Genomic DNA, 19,614 nt, shown 5'->3' with positions numbered 1-19,614 from the left:
TCCTTTCTCTTCTTTTTCTCACAGTGGTACAAGTCTTAAGGCTCCAGTTAAGCACTTTCCCATGTGCTAAACAGATACACAAAAATCTTACATGCTGACTAAACAGTTAGGAATTTTACTGTTGCCAGTTGCTGGAGATCAGCAGCAGTCTGGCTAGTTCTTCAACCAGCAGGAAAAGATCGCTATTGCACAGAAGCATAGAGTTGGAAGGGGTTTTATGGCCATCTAGTCCAACTTCCTGCTCAATGCAGGAAATCTAGAGCTACAGCATCTCCAACAAATCTCTCCTTGAAGATTTTTAGTGAGGGAAAGTCCTGCCGCCACCACCAGATCATTGTTTCCATTGTTGAACTGCTCTTACAAGTTAAGAGGTTTCTCCTAATATTCAACCAAAATCTAGCCTTCTCTAACAAGCCCATTAGATCCAATCCTTCCCTTTAGGGCAGCAGAGAACAGGATTTGCCTTTTCCATTCACATATTTGAAGAGTAGTTTAATGTCACCCTCAGTTATGTTCCAGGCTAAATATATAGCAATAGCACTTACATTTATATGTATTACATCTATAGCTGGAAGCTCTCTAAGCGGTTTACAATGATTTAGCATATTGCCCCCAACATTCTGGGTACTCATTTACCGACCTCGGAAGGATGGAAGGCTGAGTCAACCTTGAGCCCCTGGTCAGGATCGAACTTGTAACCTTCTGGTTACAGGGCGGCAGTTTTACCACTGCGCCACCAGGAGCTGGTGGCGCAGTGGTAAATGCTATATCCAACTCCTTCAACCTTTTCTCATAGGAAAGGTTTTTTCCAGACCCCGGTCATCTTTGTTGCCTTTCTCAGAACCTGTTCCCGTTTATCTACATTCTTCGTAAAGTGCAGTACACAGAACTAGATACAGCACTCCAGATAAGCTCCAACCGTGCGGTGCAGAATAATGTGGAACTATTATTTATTTATTTAACATATTTTTATACTGCCCAAAACTTGCGTCTCTTGCTTCTTAGTATTACTTCTTGCAACTTGGAAACTACAGTTCTATTCATGCCGCTGACAACTGTATTTGCCTTTTTTGCAGTGGCATTATGCTGCTGATTCATGTACAACCGGAAATGTGATCATAAGAATATAAGAGCAGCCCTGCTGGATCAGGCCCAAGGAGGCCCATCTAGTCCAGCATCCTGTTTCACACAGTGGCCCACCAGATGCCGCTAGAAGCCTACAGGCAGGAGTTGAAAGGGGCATGCCTTCTCTCCTGCTGTGACTCCCCTGCAACTGGTACTCAGGTACACCACACCTTCTCACATACGCCACAGTCAAGGCAGGTACCCCTTAACCCAGCGATCACTAGTGTTTTTCAAGCTGGGGTCACTTTGTGTGTGGGGGGGAGTACCCTTCCATTTCCAGAGCCATTTCCCACTGTGCTGACTCCCGCACAGTACTATACTTTTCGCAGTTGCAGTTCTCCATGTGCACCTTCCAAGATAGTGTCGGGGCTTGGGAGGGCTCTGTTTCCCTTAAAGGATCTCCACTAGCACCGGGCAAAGTCCAGCACTGTGCAGCAGGAACAGTTGCTCCCGCACAGTGTGGAGTATTCAGCTTTGGCCAAAGCTTTACAAAGGCCAAACAATCATGAGGCAGCACCTAAAGGGTTGACGGGAGCCACGACTGGCTCCTGGGGCTTGCAAGACCCTATGCCTGTGTGTTTGTGTACATGTGCATGCAGACACCCCTTTTCCCCCCTCCTCATGGCATGCAAAATATTTAGTTGTTTAAAACCTAAACATTACTTTCTACTTGACAAGTAAAGAATTAGTTCTTTACTTGTCAAGTAGAAAGTAATATTTAGGTTTTAAATACTAAAGAAACTCAGCTGCTGGCCCCAGCTCCTGCTGGCCTGAGCAGGCTTCCTCCTCACCCTCTCTTAGCAATTGCTGTTACTCCCTTTCCACCAGCCTTCTCTATCAGGAATTTGGCAACCCATCCATGAAGATCCTTGCCATTTCTAGAAAAAAAATAACTTTTATCTTGTTCACTGCAATGTTTTCAAAGACACATAGAAATTAGCAAAGCGTGAGCTGTGGAGAGAAGAAAAATGGTCTCCTGTCTTTTAGAAAAACTTGTATTATTCTGTCAAAACACCTGTGCAACTGAAACACCGGGACTAAATACATATGTTTATCCTCTGAGATGGAATGTGAACTCTGGTACGACTTTTGGACTGATTGCTTAGCACACCTACTCTTAAGGACAGTCAAGCATTTTACAGCTCACAGATTAGGCGACAATGTAAATTGCAAGGCACATGGTGAATGGATTCAGCACGGTTCAGCACCTACAACTTGCTAACAGTAAGAAGGCTACCACCCCACTTAAAAGTACAAATGTGGCTTGGAGAGATTCCAATTTCCCCCTGTACTTGATCACCCTGAAAGCATGACAAAGTGGCTAAAGGTGTGCAGAGGGGTAATTAAGCTACACTTTGCAACCCCGTCTTCTTGCTTCCTGGCTGAAATATTCTCCAGCTATCTTAGTATCTTGTTCCTTGAGCAAGATATGTGAAATCTGATCCCTCCAGCAAGACCAAATAGCTTGTAATCCAATTAAAAGGGTTCCTTTCTTAAATCTCTGATACTTTGTTTTAAACACCACCCTATTTCAATGCATTATCAGCAGCCCAGGCATGTAGCAACCTTGTTTTTGAAGGGCCTGTTGACCCCGACCCTTCACTGACAGACTCATGTATAGTATTTACACTATCAGTGGGTGTTCACTCGTCCCTCCATTAACCTCGCAACACAGCTTCTCCTCCACTGAAGTATGCACCCATCACTACTTTCCACTTCATGGACCCCTGAAGTGAGCTATTGACTGCAAAGGCTCATGCTATAAAATCATGATTTTTTATTCATGACTGAAGAAGAGTTTAGCTTCATCATTTTAAAATTAGTTGATCCATGAAAGGATTCTTCCCTTGCTCCATTTTAAAGATCTGTGAGATCTGATTATGTCTGAACTGGCCACTGGGGTGCAGCATCTCTGCAAGCCTAGGTTCAAAGCAAGGCAAGAAGGTGGAGGCTACAAAACCAAAACTGTACCAAATGCGAAGAGCCATTGTTGGTCACTGTCGGGAGGCCTGCCCATCGCTCATTCTCCAGCTCCTCCATCACTTGATTCATTGCACTTTTCAGCCACGTATCCACTGAAACGCCAATCTGCTTCAGTAAGTCAAGTCGTGCTTCCGCTTTCAGCTTTATTATCTATGGTGACAAAAACAGAGTGTTATTGGGATTCTTCTAACCCTCTGATCAAAGGTCTGGGGGCAGCAGAGGTACTGATCAGGAGGATTTGGAACCAAGTATAGACTTCACTGCTTGAATGAGGAGGTGCCATATCTGCCAGAGCTCACCCAGATTTCATAAATCTGGAGTTTCATTATTATATTTTTGACAGGATAATCATTGATTAGCAACTGCTGTTCCATTTTAAAGGGTACTTTAAATAAATCAAAATCTTTAAAACTGCTTTGCTGCTGCTCTATGCATTTGGCAACCCCTAAGAAATAGTAAGAGTCCTGCTGGTTCAGACTGAAGGCCTATCTAGACCAACATTCTGCATCCCACCATTCATGGACTTGTCCTCCATGAATTTGTCTAAGCTGTTTTTAACTTGTAAATTGTTTAGTAGTTTTCAAGGTTTTAAATGTTGTAACTGTTTTAGTGGTTTTGTTAAGTAAACCACCATGTGTATGTTTTGGACAGTACAGAAATGGGATAAATAAATAAGCAACCACCTTTGAAAGCCATCCCAGCTGGTGGCCACCATCGCATCCTGTGGCAATAAATTCCACAGACTAATTCTGTACTCTGAAGAAGTCCTTCCTCTTGTCTGTCCTAAATCTCCCGCCAATCAGTTTCATGGGATCAGAGGGAGAAAAACCTCTCTCTATCCACTCTCTACACTATACTTAGTTTTATAAACCTCTATCACATCTCTGCTCCCCCCACCAACGAAAAAGTCCTAAAATCTTGCAGTCTTTCTTTGTAATGAAGGTGCACTAGCCCCCTGGTAATCTAGGTTAGGCTTCTGCCGTTTTCCCAGTTGTATAATATCCTTTTTGAGAGGTGGTGACCAGAACTGAACACAGTACTCCAAGTGTGGCCGAACCACAGAAGTGTGTAAGGGCAATATAATATTAGTGGTTTTGTTTTTGATCCCCTTCCTAATGACCCCTAGCATGGAATTTTGACTTGTTCACAGCTGCCACACACTGGATCATTGTTTTCACTGAGCTATCCACCATGACCCCAAGACCCACATCCTAATTAGTTACCATGCTCAGAGCCCATTAGTGTATATGTGAAGCTGGGATTTTTTTTATCCCAGTGTGCATAGTTTTAAGTTTATTTACACTGAACCACATTTGTCCATTCACCCAGTCTGGAGAGATTTTTTTTTTTTTAAAGTATCTCACATGGTTTCGGATTTCACTACCCTAAATAGTTTAGTGTAATATGCAAATCTGGCCACTCCACTGCTTATCCCAATTTCTAGATCATTTATGAATAACTTAAGAAGAGTGGTCCCACTACAGATCGCTGGAGGACCCGCACTTTCTACTCCTCTCCATTGTGAAAATGGTCCTTCAGCCAGTTACCAATCCACACATGAACCTGCACCCTCATTCCCATGACTGCTACGTTTTCAAGAGCGTTTCATGAGCTTCACAGGAGCCACGATTCTACTTCAGTAAGGCTTGTTCTACATCTTTAATAATTTTATCTTTAATTGCACTTTCCATCTATTATTCAGAACAGAGTTTCACTTAACTGGCCCCTTAATTTCCAGGATCTATTTTTTTAAAATGTTACACTGGCTACTTTCCAGACCTCTGGCACAGAAACCAATTTTAGGGACAGATTACATATATCTGCAAGATCATCAAGCAATGTCATATTTGAGTTCTTAACTCCTGGGTGGATGCCATTTGGCCCAGGTGACTTGTTAATTTTTAATTTTTCAAGATGCCTTAGAACACAAGTTCAACACTTCTATTTGACTCAGTTCTTCAGTTGCCCATCTTGAGAAGCTCACTCCAGGCATAGGTATCTGCCCTTATCTTCTCTAGTGAAGACAGAAGCATATAATTTATTCAGCTTCTCTGCAAACTCCATATGCTCCTTAAACATCCCTTTTACACTCATATCATCTAAGGATCTAACTACCACCCCAGCAAGTTTCCTGCTTCAGATGTATTTAAGGAAGTTTTTATCACTCTCTGATGTTTTTAACTGTCTGCTCCTCAAAACCCTCCCCTCCCCGCCAGTCCTTATTGTCTCTCGCCAAGGCTTGTGTTCCCTTTTGCTCTCACTTGGACAGGACTTCTGAAAGAAGGGTCCATGTTGGGTTTCTTTGACAATTCTCCACTTGTATATAAGTTGAATCTGATTACACTATGGTCACTGTTCTCTACTGGGTCCAGCCCTGGGTCCTACTGGGTCCAACACTGACATCTCGCACCAGGTACTGTACACAACTGAGAATAAAGTACAGGGTCACCTTCCCGCTTATCAGTTCCACTGTTCCATGGCACAGCCATTTAGGGCAACTAGAAATTTGGTCTCTGTCATTACCAGAATGGGTATTTTTACCATGTGAGGGCAACTGATGTCACTCAGTAATTACAACACTATCCCTCTTAGATGTGTCCCTGATTTCTTTCCCCAAGTCCAGGTCACCCTCAGCATCAGCAGGGTGATTGCATGTTTCGCACAATAGTTTTCTTTTCAGGCCTGGTATTACCATCCAGAATGTTTCTGTGGAGGTGGCTGGTTTTCCTAAGTTTTCTTGTTTGCTAGCTTCTATCTTTTCTTTAGCAAAGCACCCCTTCCTACAGTGCTTGTATCCAAGAATAATCCCACTGGTTCTCACTGTTTCACCTATGCCATCTATACCTATGTTTTCATTTGCAACCAAGCATTCCAGCTTCCCCATCTTGGCTCTGAGGCTTCTAACACGGGCATATAAATACCTATAAGTGGTTTCCCTTTCCAGATGACATCTGTGTGTGCTATATCCCTTATGGCTTTTTGACCTCCTTGACTAGCCCTCTTCATGGAGCAACAGTCAGAAGAAGAAAAGCAAACAATACATGCCCAGAAGATTGCATTTTAAAAAACCCCAAGTACACAAAAATGATAGTTTGATGCTAGAGACATGCTTTGCATCCAGAAGCTCCCAGGTTCAATCTCTAGCACCCAGACTTAAAAAGGAACTCTACAGCAGAATGGGGGAAAGTCCTCTCTCTTAGTCTTAGACCTGAGAGAACCACTGCTGGTCAGAGTAGATAGTTATGGCCTTAGGCAACCTTATACATTCAAGCCTGAAAACATGACAGCACATCAAAGGCTCAGACTGGAAGGCAAGCAAAACAAAGCCCACATTCTTTACTTTTCAAATCCATAGATTACATAATAATTTTTCACTCATTACTGCAATAATTTTATGGCTTATAGCAGTAATACCACCCACCTCTTGGGAAACATGAAATAGTGCTAAGTAGTCTGGATGGATTTAAACATTTTCCTTGCAGTTCTGCCAAAACTTTACAGACATGGTTTGATAGGGGCAAACAAAAGGGATTTCACAGCTGGATGATAACTTGAACATTTACTGAAGTTTACACATTGGTGTGCAGCTTTGGGGTCAACCTGTACTTTCTATGATGGCTAAAATACATGGAGTAAATTCTCAACATTCTTGATCTCTTTTGAAAAGTATTGATTACAGATATCATTTACCACTTTGAATTCTCTATGAAAGACGGCACCAGCTTTGAAGAAAAGGCAGGGCTGTGGAGGGGAGAGGAAAAACTCTTTAAACAGAAAATTGTTCAGGGATGCTTGGGCTTTTACAGTGCTCAGGTGTGAAACCTAATTGACAAATTTGTTCTATTGTACAAAAGTAATTTATAATAACATGTTGAATATTGTAACTGAGTGATACTTATTCTAAGCAATATTCTAAGCAATAGGCTGAAATTACTAACCCCGGCTGTATAAAGCATCTTATTTGTGGGGATGACTTCTGCAAGTTACTAAACTATGGGGGGAGAAGCTCCCACAAGTCAGGCACCAACATTTCAAAAGTCTGGAAGCAGCATACAATCTCACTACTGATGAATAGGCAGATGTGTATGAACTCTTCCGACAATGACCCTGGACTGGAGTGGAGGTGGTGTGGGGGGTTGTTACAGAGGCATCCTATGCTGTTACTGTAGTAGCTGAACTTTTGGGCACAGTTTATGGTGCTGGTTTAAACCACTTTGGAAACTTTTCGTTGAAAAGCAGTATATAAATATTTGTTGTATTCGTATTTCAAGATTTAAGCAGCTCTGACATGTCACTTGATTAGAGAAGGTTGAAGCGGCAATGCAGATGTTCCCCAAGTCCATGTAGGGCTCCTTTGGGATTGCACTTGCCCTCCCTGTCCCAGATGTTCATACGCTGGACTCATCCTAAAAGCAGCTTCTGCTTTCATTGTTTACTTTTTGATGGCTTTAAAATGTTGTTAGATGCGTGAAAAAATGTTTATTAATAAACACCTCCATTTCTTTCAGATGGAGCAAAGACTCTACCCATGACTTAGACATGGGAATGACTCATGGGAGCACTGCACTGTTGCACAAATGTTCCGTGGGAAGCAGCCCTCAAAGCAGCGTGCCCTTGAATCAAGGAAAAGGTTTCCATTTCGCTGACCCCAATTTGAAAGACACAGCAGTCACATGCATATATTTTAAAGAGAATGACAAGCTAGGACACACTTTAAAAGTCATAGAAACACGCTGCAAAAAATAGGTTACATTTAGCTGAAGGACTGGGGGGGAAGCGGGGAGAGAAGGGAGAGCAAGAGTTCAGCGCAGGTTGGCCGTGGGAAAGAGCCAGGCTGCTGAACCAGGAAAAGGTCTCAGTGCCGCAGCCACTCATGCAATGTCATTTATCACTGGCCCATCAGATTAATGATTTAAGAGATGCCAAAGATGCCAATTCTCACAGACAAACGTTTCAAAGAAGAGAGTAAATTAAAAACAAGCAAAACCCACTTGCACTACAGCGCACGCGCCCCCCTGCATTTGCCGTCGAAGTGTACAGCAATCGGAGGATGCAGAACTAGGAAGAGCAAAGTAAGTAATACAATCCTGACCTATGCATCACATTACCCCCAATTCAGAGCCAGGCTAGTCCCTGTTACTTGCACAATTTTTAATCTACTGTCTCAGTCAAGAGAAGCAGCAGCAGATGGGGTGGACATAAAAGCAGTTTTAACAGTCCCCAGTATAACCAGACTATACAGTCAGCATAAGTACAAAAAAGCACATTTTACCAGCAGAAGCCACCATCTCAGTAGACAGAATTTGAAAGGAACTTGGCACTCAGAGAATGCTCTCCTAAATGTGTGTGTGGGGGGGGATGGGGAGAAACAAACACAATCTTCACTTCATTCAAAAAAACCCAGCAGTAAAGTATCTACACATCTTACTGGGAAGGGCATTCCAGAGTATGACAGCAAGCACAGGGAAAGCCCTGGAAGATCGGAAGCTGCCATATACCATTGGTCAGGCCCTTGGTTCATCTAGCACAGTATCGTCTGCACAGATGGGGAGCAGTTTCTCCAAGGTTGCAGGCAGGAGTCTCTCCTAGCCCTATTGGAACGTTCCCCTTCTCGTAATCAGGTTAGTAAACCTGAATGTCATTTATGCAATGCTCCTACATAGGAATAGGGAGGGAAGACGCGACCAAGAAGTTCACGCAGTAAATCACGCAGTAAAGAGACAGTAAATCTCTTCTGGAAAAGTTTGTACGGTTATGTGCAAAAAGACAAGAGCATCTCTTCTAAACATCAATGGGACAAATTATGGAAATGGACGTTGGATGTAAACCCCCCCTCCCATTACCTGATGTGTCTTAGGAACATAGGAAGCTGCCATATACTGAGTCAGACCCTTGGTCTATCTAGCTCAGTATTGTCTTCACAGACTGGCAGCGGCTTCTCCAAGGTTGCAGGCAGGAATCTCTCTCAGCCCTATCTTGGAGATGCTGCCAGGGGGGAAACTTGGAACTTTCTGCTCTTCCCAGAGTGACTCCATCCCCTGAGGGGAAGATCTTGCAGTGCTCACACACCAAGTCTCCCATTCATATGCAACCAGGGTAGACCCTGCTTAGCTATGGGGACAAGTCATGCTTGCTACCACAAGACCAGCTCTCCTCCTATAGACCAGCTCTCCTCCTATTGTTATCTGCTATCCCCAAGTTACAGTACTACCTGCATATACTTCATAACCTTGTGGGTTTCCAAATCCTTGTGTGTAAATCTTTGTAGATATATCATGTACAAACAACCAGTTTGTATATAATTGTGCTTTGGCAATGTACTGTATGCTTTGGTAGTTTGTTGGTTCAATAAAAAAATCTTGTCCTATTAAAAATAAATAAATCTTGTCCTATTTTACCTCATGCCAGAATGACTGTACCTTCACCACAAAGAAAGGGGAGGAAACATACCAGTTAAACTGCTCCCTCAGATATACCATGTAGTATATGAACCAGGATTAGTATTGTTTTGCTTTATTCACCACACACCATGCTTGGAATAACTGAAAAAAGGAAAGCTACTGACTTCAGCAAATTGGGCCCCAGTAAATGATCCAGCAAAAGTGGCTGCCAGAGAACAGATAACTCTTGACCAGTTCAGATGTCATATGGCATATACAAGGAATGGAGGAGAAGTACACCCAGACTAGTAGGGCAGTCAATGCCAATCTCAAGAGCAGGTACAGGCCTCCTATGAGGCTGTCGCTATGGGATGATCCCCATTTTGACAGAATCGCCCATCTTCTGGAGGCATCATATTCTCACTCTCCTCTATTTCCTGGTGAGGCACTCATTTCTGAGGAAAATATGGGAAATGCCTCGTTGGACCTTTTAAATCCGCAATTGGATCACTCCTTTCAGGGGAGCTCGGCTTTATTTTACCCAGCTGAGAGCTTGTTGTGCCTTCCAATGCACAACTCGTCAAAGCAGGAGAACGTGAATGCCAACTGACAATCATGTAATTACTCCTCCAATGATCAACTCACGTTTCTTTCATGGAATGTCGCTGGTTGGCAACAAAAAAGGACTAACCCCGATTTTGAAAACTTCATCTCGAACCATGATTTAATTTTCCTACAGGAAACCTGGATGAAGGATGAATTTGATTTCCTTAATTATAAAGTTCTTCTGTCTCCAGCAACTTCAAGTCTTAGTGGGGCAGAAATTCCGGTGGTTTGGCAATATTTATTTCTATGCGATTGCAAGTCCATGTTGAGAAATTCCCTTTCTATGAAAGTTGGGTGCTAGCAGTTTTGCTAACATTCTCTAATTTCCAGATTATATACGTTAATGTATACTTGCCTACTTCACGGGATGGTGCTCAGACTAGAAGGCTGTGGAAGGCTGTTGAATTGTGTCTTACGCATTTGAACTTTTTACATCCATCTGCCTCCCTCATATTTGGGGGTGACTGTAATGCAAGATTGAATCAAAATGATCCACTCCTGTCTGATAACTTTGCCTTGAGCCCTCCAGATCCAGGTATCAACACCCATATTCTAATGCATGCCTCTTTAGAGAAGATAGGCAATCTTGCTGGACATATGTTTTTACAAACTATTAATAACTTAGATTTATTTGTGTTAAATGGGGCGATAAAAGGAGATTACCCAGGCCAGTTTACCTTCTCTTCAGGGGGCAGACGCTCAACTATTGATTACATAGCGACATCTCGAGATCTTCTAGGGAGGATAATAGAATTTAAGATCGTACCGAGACCTGAAAGTGATCATTTCCCTCTCATTTTGGTCTGCAATTCATCTGGTTTAGATTTTAAAAAGGCATTATGTAATTCAAATGAGTACTATAAAACCAACACAGGCTTAGGGTGGCAGAAGATTAAATGGACACAACATTCTGCCCAGGCAATTAACGACTGGTGCAATTCAGAATTAGGGATGAGGATACATGATTTTTTAATGGGACATCTGGGAACTGTGGAATGCTCCCCAGGTAAATCTGCAGGCTATTCACTAGTAAACCATACAGGGATGATTTCTAACTATGAATCTTTAATTTTCCATCTTAAGCCCTTATTGGCGAAACCGAGTATGAGGAGAGTGGAAGGCTAAAAATAACAAGAAATGGTTTGACCAGGAGTGCATTCTTGCTAAAAGAGCCTTAGTTCAACTTTCAAACTGCCTCAAACAAAATTTTTCACCATACCTAGAGCAAGAAATGGCACAGTGTAAAAGAGAATACAAATCCCTCTTAAGATTTAAACAGGAAGCAGCCATGAAAGAGCGCTGGGCAGCGGTTATAAATGCTGTCAAAAACAACAACTTGACTGGCTTTTGGCGGTTAACCACGCCACATGCTTACCCCTATAGACATAGTCCCATTTCGGCTGATCAATGGAAGAACCATTTTGCGGCATTGTATAGTGAACCAATACCTTCCCTGCCATTGGATATCTCTTTGACTTCTTTGTCACACTGGCCCTCGGTCACAACTCATGAAGTTAAATGTCTAATTACACAGCTAAAGAGAGAAATCACAGGGTAATGATTTCATTTCCTCAGATTTTTTGTTATCTAATATAGATTGGTAATCGGCTAGAATTACCCCCAAGTCCCTGCGAGTTATAGGGGAGCAGTTAACACATAATTCGGGTTTTTCTCAGCTCGTTAGAGTGTAGCCCAATTTATAACTGGGGTAAAAAAATCCACTATTTGGAGCTGTTTTTGGGGGACAATTTCGAGTTCACAGTATAGCCTCCCTGCTATGTGTAAAAGTCCCTGCTGATTACCAGGGGTTAAGTTATTTATGAACGCAAATGCAAGTGTTTAGGGGAGAGAAGCTAAAAGTGTGCAAAAGTTTCTGATGTTGCAGGTCTGCAAAGCAACCAAGACGCTTCTAGAAGCAAAATTAGTCATCAGTACATGCAGAGCTATTCAGTTTTCTGGGGTGATCTTTTGAAAACCACGAGTTAGAACTCTACTCAAGGGGGTTTATTGAAATATATGGATATCCAGAAGATTGGAAGTGAATGTGGCAAAATAGAGACTTCTGTGTAAATAGTACAGGGTTGTGTGTGTTTTCAAAGCAGTCTGCCAGGAAGACTGTGCCAATTGTTCCATAATCTGAATGAGATGTGAAATTACTTTTGCATCAATGTTACAGAGACTGCCTAAATTTGATACAGGTCAACATTCAAATGCTAACGTCAATAGTCATCACATTTTGGAATTCACTGTAACATTAACAGTGGACAGTCAGTCTGATGTTATTCTTGATCTTCAGATCCTTTCGCAACCCCACCCCGGAAAAGGCTGCTTTAGAGCTAGGAAAACTGAAAAAATGAACCAGAACAAAAAACAGCAATAATTTATTTCTGACTAACACTTCCCCATTTATGTAACTGGATTATTAACACAGAAAGTCCTGACTTAAGACACTCTGAATTAAGATGAGTGGCACTTAAGAAGTTTGTAAACTGTTACCTTGTTTCAACTTTACAACTGTGTTTACACTTGCCACAGGAGGGGAGGCTCCGTTAGACAGCTGATGGCACATGGGCCAAAGGTGGTGGCGGCGGCGGCCGCTCAGGCTCAATTGTCATTCAGGCTGGTGGCAACTACTGCAGCAGCTGAGGCTGCAGAGGAACTGGCTGACCCACCTGCCCATGTGGACACCACTCCTCACCCTCCAGGCTTAGCTGCTCTGCTGGGATGGCAGGAAAGACAGCCCCACCTGTTCCCAGCCCACCCACTGATTCCTGCCCAACTCTCTTCTTCCCCACCTAACGGTTTCCCTGGAGAATGAGGGGACAGAGGCAAGTTGCTCAGTTGCCTTCCTTCCTTCCATGAAAATATGAGAGTGAGCCAGAAAGGAGTGGGTGGCAAGGGTGGGCAACCTCCAGTTCTCCACCTGCAACTCCTCTGTGGCATATCTGCACACACCACCAGTTTTGACAGCAGCAGGAAAAATGGTATCTGACTTTCATTCAGGAACCTTACCAAACCCATTTATAACATTGTTTCCTAGGAGAAACAGGCTCCAAGTTAAGATTTTTCTTAAGACACGGTTTTCAGGAACCAACTATGTTGTAGGTTTTCCTGTACATCATCTAATATCTTCCAATGATTTTTTTATTTTTTTGGCTACTGCCAGGATATCAAACCCCATTTTGATCCTGTTACTATACTCCTGGTTTTTATGGACTGTTTAAATCAATCACACTACCCTGATTTGGACATAACTATGGCTTTAGCCAGGATTCCTTTCTTTCAGCCAAGCATGTGAGGGAAGGAGGAAGAATTGTGCCAGTCCAATAGTCCCAACCCAAAGATTTGTTGGACTAGGACTGTGGGATCTCTACTTGGCCGAAGACTTTCAGTAAGGTATGAAACTTTCAGTACTAAGTACAAATATAACTCTTCCTTCTTACATCTCTTAAGAAACTGCACTTCCCTACACCAGGGTCCACGCCAATTACCTTTATCAAATCAGGCCTTGCTTGATCAGCAAGAGGGGCAAAAACCTTGGTGGCCCCAAGCTGTGAAATGAGCTTCCCCTCAGGCATGAAGTTGCTATAGTAAGAGTTATAGTAAGGCTGCTTTTAGTAAGAGTTACAAGGTGCTCCTATTCCAGCTGGGGTTTTTAATGTATGGACCAAGATATATGTTGGGTTTTGTATGTATGAACTAAAAGACTTTGTACTAAGACATTATCAGCTAAGTCAGGAAGGAAGTAGACAATTACCTCTTTGTTGTTTTTGTATAATTTTTAAAAAGTTTTATTTTGTTATTAGGAGGGTTAGAATGGTATGCTTTGAACTTGCAGAAGTAAATAAAATTTACTCAGTACACATTAGTGAGCAAACACATGCTTTCTGAGTGACTTGAGGCTACTCAGTACATTTTAAGTGCAGCTTGGATAAAAACAATAGTATTATCCAACATCTAATTTTAGACACGTGTGTATCTGAACTTAATGTATTTGTAACAAGATTTAGGTTAACATTCCTAGGAGATAATTTACTAGCACAAAAACTCCTGAAATAATATTTTGTTAAATGTGAACTTTAATGATATATTTGTATGTGACCATTGTGGGTACTTCAAAGAAAGCAGGATATTTCATCATTTGTGTCTTACATTACACTTTTCATGCAGACAGATGCATGCATTATGCCCCAAAAAGGTTTAAGGATACCAGGAACACTAATCTGCAAATGCAGTGGACTTGCAATTTTTACATTTACCTGTTCCACAAGTTAGCAGGCAGGTCCAGACAGCTTTGGTGAAAACCCATTTATTAACACACAAAGAAGGGTTTTTAAGCAAGCTGTATTTGCAGAATTACAAAAAGGAAGACAAACACTGCCAAAATTGAAGCAAAGGGTTTGGCCACAAAGAAAAAGAAAAGGAGGAGGCTGCCCTAGAACTAATTATCTATGTAACAGAAGATAAAAAAGTAATAATTAGTGGGAGGCATCATGGATTCTCAAAACCAACTTTTCCATGTGTTGATGCGAACACAGGTTAACATTTTCTAGAAAATTTGTGCTAGAACTGGTTTTGAGCAGTAGTCCAAGATATTTTGCTGCCTGAGGCCAAGGACCATGTGATATGTAGGTGAGTGTACCTGTGGTGGTTGGAGGGACAACGGTTGCCAGCTCTTGCGCCCCTCCTCACACCTACACCTAAGGAGACTACCTCACTCTGCCTCATGAGAGACTGCCTCACTCCACCTCTGGTTTTGCGAAGAGTTCAATATGTGCCCATTTCAAATGGATATTTCAAGGCATCAGGAAAACACCCAGATTCTTATGAAGGGCAGGCCTAACAATGGCTATCAGCCATGCTAGCTAAACAAAACATCCAGCCTCACAGGCAAGATTTTATTTTTATTTATTTAACATATTTTTATGCCACCCAAAACTCATTTCTCTGGGCAGTTTACAACAAAAAACAAACAGAAAATAAATGATACAGAAAAGGTTAACACATTACAACAATTTAAATTTTAAACCAACATTTTAAAACTATTAAAACAATATTTAATTACAAGCCTGGGTGAATAGATAGAATAGAATAGATGCCAATGAATACTAGATGCTGGAGACAAACTGGGGAAGACTACTACATTTACGCCTTATTTGTGGGCTTCCCAAAAGTACTGAGAATCATGGAATGTTAGAGTTAGAAGGGACCTCTGAAGCCTTCTTGTTCAACCTCCTGCAGGAAACGGCAACAGCATCCCTGAAGGGTAGCTGCCCAGCCTTGGTTTGAAGACCTCTGGTGAAAGAGAACCTACCACTGCATAAGACAGGCTGTTCCACTACTAAGAACATAAGAACAGCCCTGCTGGATCAGGCCGAAGGAGGCCCATCTAGTCCAGCATCCTGTTTCATACAGTGGCCCACAAGATGCCACTGGAAGCCTACAGACAAGAGCTGAGGGCATGCACTCTCTTCTGCTGTTGTTACTCCCCTTCAACTGGTACTCAGAGGCATCCTATAGTTAGGAAAATCTTCCTAATGTCTAGTCTGAATCTGCTTCCTTGTCATTTCAATCCATGGATTCTAGTCCTGTCCTCAAGTGCAATTCCCCATCTCCTATGTGGCAACCTTTCAGATATTTGAAGATGGCTACCACATCTTTCCTTAGTCCTCTTCTTCAGGCTAATCGTGCCCAGCTCTTTCAACCATTCCTCAGAGGACTTGGCTTCCAGATCCCTCAACATCTTTGTTGTCCTCTTCTGAACCCATTCTGGTTTTATCAATGTTCTTCTTAATAGTAACCTGGGTGGTTACTCTTAGAAAGAGGACAGTGGACTAATCGATCCTTTGGCGTGATCCAGCAGATCTCTTGTTGAGAAAAACATTCAATACTTTTGCATCTCCTCCCCCCGCCCCCGAAAGGTTTTCTACTCTAAAGGCACATGACAGAAGCAGGTGGGTTTTTAAAAAATTTTTTTTAAAGTATGATAGCATTTTCTCATTGATATCCTTATTTTCATCCCCAAAACACACAGAGTTAAGTTTAGACTTTCTCACCATTATTATGTGCTGAGAACCACACTTAAAACTAGCAACTAGCACCGAGGTGAAAAGATAGCAGCAAAAATAAGCCAACACCAAGATGTTAAAAATTAGGGACATGCATTGAAATTCAGAGTAAGCAGAAGTGAAGTGCGACTTAACAGACTACAACCCATGCAAAGTACAAGGAAACAGTTTACAAAAGATTAGTGCTATCATCAAAGCAACCAGTTCAGCTGAACTAAGAGGCTTCTCCGAGGTTGCAGGCAGGTGTCTCTCTCAGCCCTCTTTTGGTAATGCCAGGGAGGGAAATTGGAACCTTCTGCATGGAAGCAGGCAGGTGCTCTTCCCAGAGCGACCCCATTCCCCTAAGGGGGAGATCTTACAGTGCTCACACATGTAGTCTCCCATTCAAATGCAAACCAGGGTGGATCCTGCTTAGTAAAGGGGGCAATTTACACTTGCTACCACAAGACCAGATCTCCTCCAGTCGTTTCCTGGCTTTTATGTAAGTTGACAAACATGCACAGTTGGGGCCTCCACACATTAGAGTTTATGCATGCAGGCCCTATGCAAATGTTATCATCTGTACTTAGCCATTCAGTGGACCCTTGAGCGGGGCAGGCACATCCTGAGAGTATGTTCCCTCTTCCTTACTGCATGTTTGTTTGAAACTGGTAATTCTCGTGATATAAGGTAAATGTTACCAATGTTTATTTTAAAACAGACGAGCAGCCAGGTTTTTTTGCATATACTTATGAGCAGGTCTGCTCAACTTTGGCCCCCCAGCTGTTTTTGGACTACAACTCCCATAATCCCCAGCCACAGTGGCCAATTGCTGGGGATGATGGGAGTTGTAGGCCAACATCTGCAGGAGGGCCAAAGTTGAGCAGCCCTGCTTATGAGTATGAAGATACTCACCTGAAGCTTATTTAGACTCCTCTTTTTGTTAAGGGACTGTAGATGTTAAACTCTAAGCAGGGAACGTATATGCACCAGTGATCTGTGTATCCACCTAGTGCTTACAGTAAAATACTCAGAGGGGTAAACTTGTGCATTTCCCCGATTTGTACTGACATTTGTGCATCTCTTCACAGGACAGAGGCATGAGTTCTCCCCATATTCATTATAGCAAAAATGTGAAAAATATGTGTGTCAATAATGCATCTACTCTTGTGGCTTTTACTCTGATTCACAGTTAAAATATCAATAAGACATCAAATCATCATCAATGGAACAAAACCAAATCAAAATATGTAAAATTCAGAACAGTCAGCAAAATTGTGGGTCAGATCCATTTATTCAATCTGTGCCATAAGCTAGGTGAAATAAAGATGCCTCAACTTGCCTCCTAAACCTTGGGGGGTGGGGGAGAAATCAGGCACGGGAAGAGTTTCTTAGGGAAGGCATTCTGAACATTATCATGAAGAAGGCAGCTGCTGAATGCACTTCCCAAAGGGATGCAAGACAGTTTCCCCGAGTAATCTCAGTACAACATGAAAGTGTGTATGCATGGAGGCATTTCTGCAGACACCATGGCCATTTAGGGATTTAATTTAATTACATCTATTATCTTGAAGATATTGGATTACAGTCATCCAGCTGCAACATAACTAAACCGGATAGCAGCTCCTACGTTCTTGGTCTCCACAAAAGTATGTGGCTGCCACACCTGATGTAGCTCAGAAAGTGGCAGTCTAGCCACATCCTGTACTTGCACAGCCAGTACTGTTGCACACTTCAGCAACAGAAAAGACGTATCTGGACACAACACACTCCACTTGTCTGTCCAGTAACATGGAATTAACAGCTCTTGAACAGCCTGGACTTTAAAAACCTGAATTCTGATACCAAAAGACTTCCTGACAAAGTCCTCGAAATAGTTGCTGATAGAGAAGGGTGGGAGTTCACACAAAGGCAGAGCAGGGAAAGTTGCCGGCTCATCTCTCTTAAATGTAGCAAACTTTTTTTTTTTACTACTACTATAAATACTCTCTCGCAAGATTCAGTGATCACACATTTGATATCTGAGAGATCACCTTTTAAATTGCCTGAACTGTAAGAAAGATACAAATAGTGCGGGCTGCCTGCAAACAGTGGTCCGCAGATCAAGAGCCAGTCTTTGGAACTGCACTGTCCCTCCCCTTCGCGTTCCAGGGCGATCAGCATGAGGGAGAAAGCAAATCCGTGGTCTTGTTCCATTCTGCAAGCCAGGCTTTGAAGGAAGCCAGCATCAGATCCACACGGGGCAGAACGCAAAATGCAGGCACTACCAGAACTAAAAAAAAGCTTTAAACAAGCAGAGAAGACCAAAGCTTCATGGACATGACAATCCCTCACAGGCACAAAGTGGTTCTGCAATCACAACTACACTCTTTTGGAGGGCAACAGAAGTGAAGTAACACCAGTGACTCGAGGAGACCACAGTATGCAGTATTTACTATTTCCCTAAGACATTGACTTTAGAAAGACAGGGTTATGGTCTCTGCTCCGTAAAACCTTCCTTCCCACCTGTAATTTGCAGCCAACACCTTGATTGCTGAAGCTACATGGGAGTTAATAGCACTAAAGTTAGATTTCTCCCCACCTGTGCTTCGACTGCTTTAATTACTGCAGCCCAGTCAGCCAAGAAACCTGGCAGGATCAGTTCCTGTTGTTAGCAATAGGTTTCTTGAATCACTGGCCATAAACCTTATCAACACAGTACTGCCTAGTTATTTATTATTTTTTTTAAAGGAAAAAGGGGGGGCATTCTCTCTTTTTGCAGCCTCATGTTTATTCTAAATCTTATCAATCTGAAACAGACCTCATTAACCCTTTAGCAAGTTCTGAAGCAGTCACACAAAAATGAAAGACAAAAACAAAACCCAACCAAAACTTCTGCCCTGTCTCCCCCCAACTGCTCCAATTCCATCAATGGAAGACAACAGGGCAGCTGCCATAATATGCATTTCCACTCTCAACATCTGATAACACACTAGAACTCTATTGCTCTCACCTCAGCTTTGCGGATGCTCTCTCTGGCTTCATCTATCTTTTGTTCCAGTTCTGCTCGACTCTGTTCCGACACCACAGGCCCATGGCATTCTAACTCCTCAAGAGTCTGCCATGAATAACAAGGGAGGAAATATGCATGTTAATTTGCTGCTATTAAAATATTGCTAACTGCTGATCCTGGAAGGAATCCAAAGCTTACACCAATCTCTCGGGTAGAGCATAGTCTCTCAAAATGTTTACATGTGTCCTTGGGGATATGTGAAACACAAGTGGGAGGAAGGGATGAGGGGAAAGCAGTGCAGGGAGGAGGATAGAGACAGGAGTGCCTGCTTGCCTTTGCTACTGGTTATGACCTAGAATTAGTCTCTGTGTCTCAAAACAATGGCAAAAACATTGGCATGTTGTGCTGTGTGTGGCGTTTTATATTTCTCAGCAATAATTTGGCATGCTGAGTTTTGCGTGGCTCTGGGTTCAGTCCTTCT

The 19,614-nt window shown here is 42.5% G+C and overlaps 1 protein-coding gene across 3 annotated transcripts in view; it reads right to left on the bottom strand.

Annotated features, from left to right (window-relative positions):
• The window catches only part of FCHSD2 (FCH and double SH3 domains 2), a 237,891-nt gene that overhangs the window by 26,543 nt on the left and 191,734 nt on the right, over window positions 1-19,614 (bottom strand). For 2 of the 3 annotated variants that reach the window (XM_053308747.1, XM_053308748.1), the window contains exons 12-14: window positions 19,134-19,238; window positions 6,799-6,849; window positions 3,097-3,258 (exon numbers count right to left, since the gene is read on the bottom strand). In XM_053308747.1, the coding sequence (XP_053164722.1) occupies window positions 3,097-3,258; window positions 6,799-6,849; window positions 19,134-19,238 (318 nt within the window). The remainder of the gene's footprint in view (window positions 1-3,096; window positions 3,259-6,798; window positions 6,850-19,133; window positions 19,239-19,614) is intronic. The other variant, XM_053308749.1, reaches the window with a different exon arrangement.

The sequence above is a fragment of the Hemicordylus capensis genome, chromosome 3, assembly GCF_027244095.1.
Source record: "Hemicordylus capensis ecotype Gifberg chromosome 3, rHemCap1.1.pri, whole genome shotgun sequence".
In the NCBI taxonomy this organism is placed as follows: Eukaryota; Metazoa; Chordata; class Lepidosauria; order Squamata; family Cordylidae; genus Hemicordylus; species Hemicordylus capensis.
The sequence above is the reverse complement of the archived record's forward strand: the minus strand, read 5'-3'. Positions and strand labels throughout refer to the sequence as shown.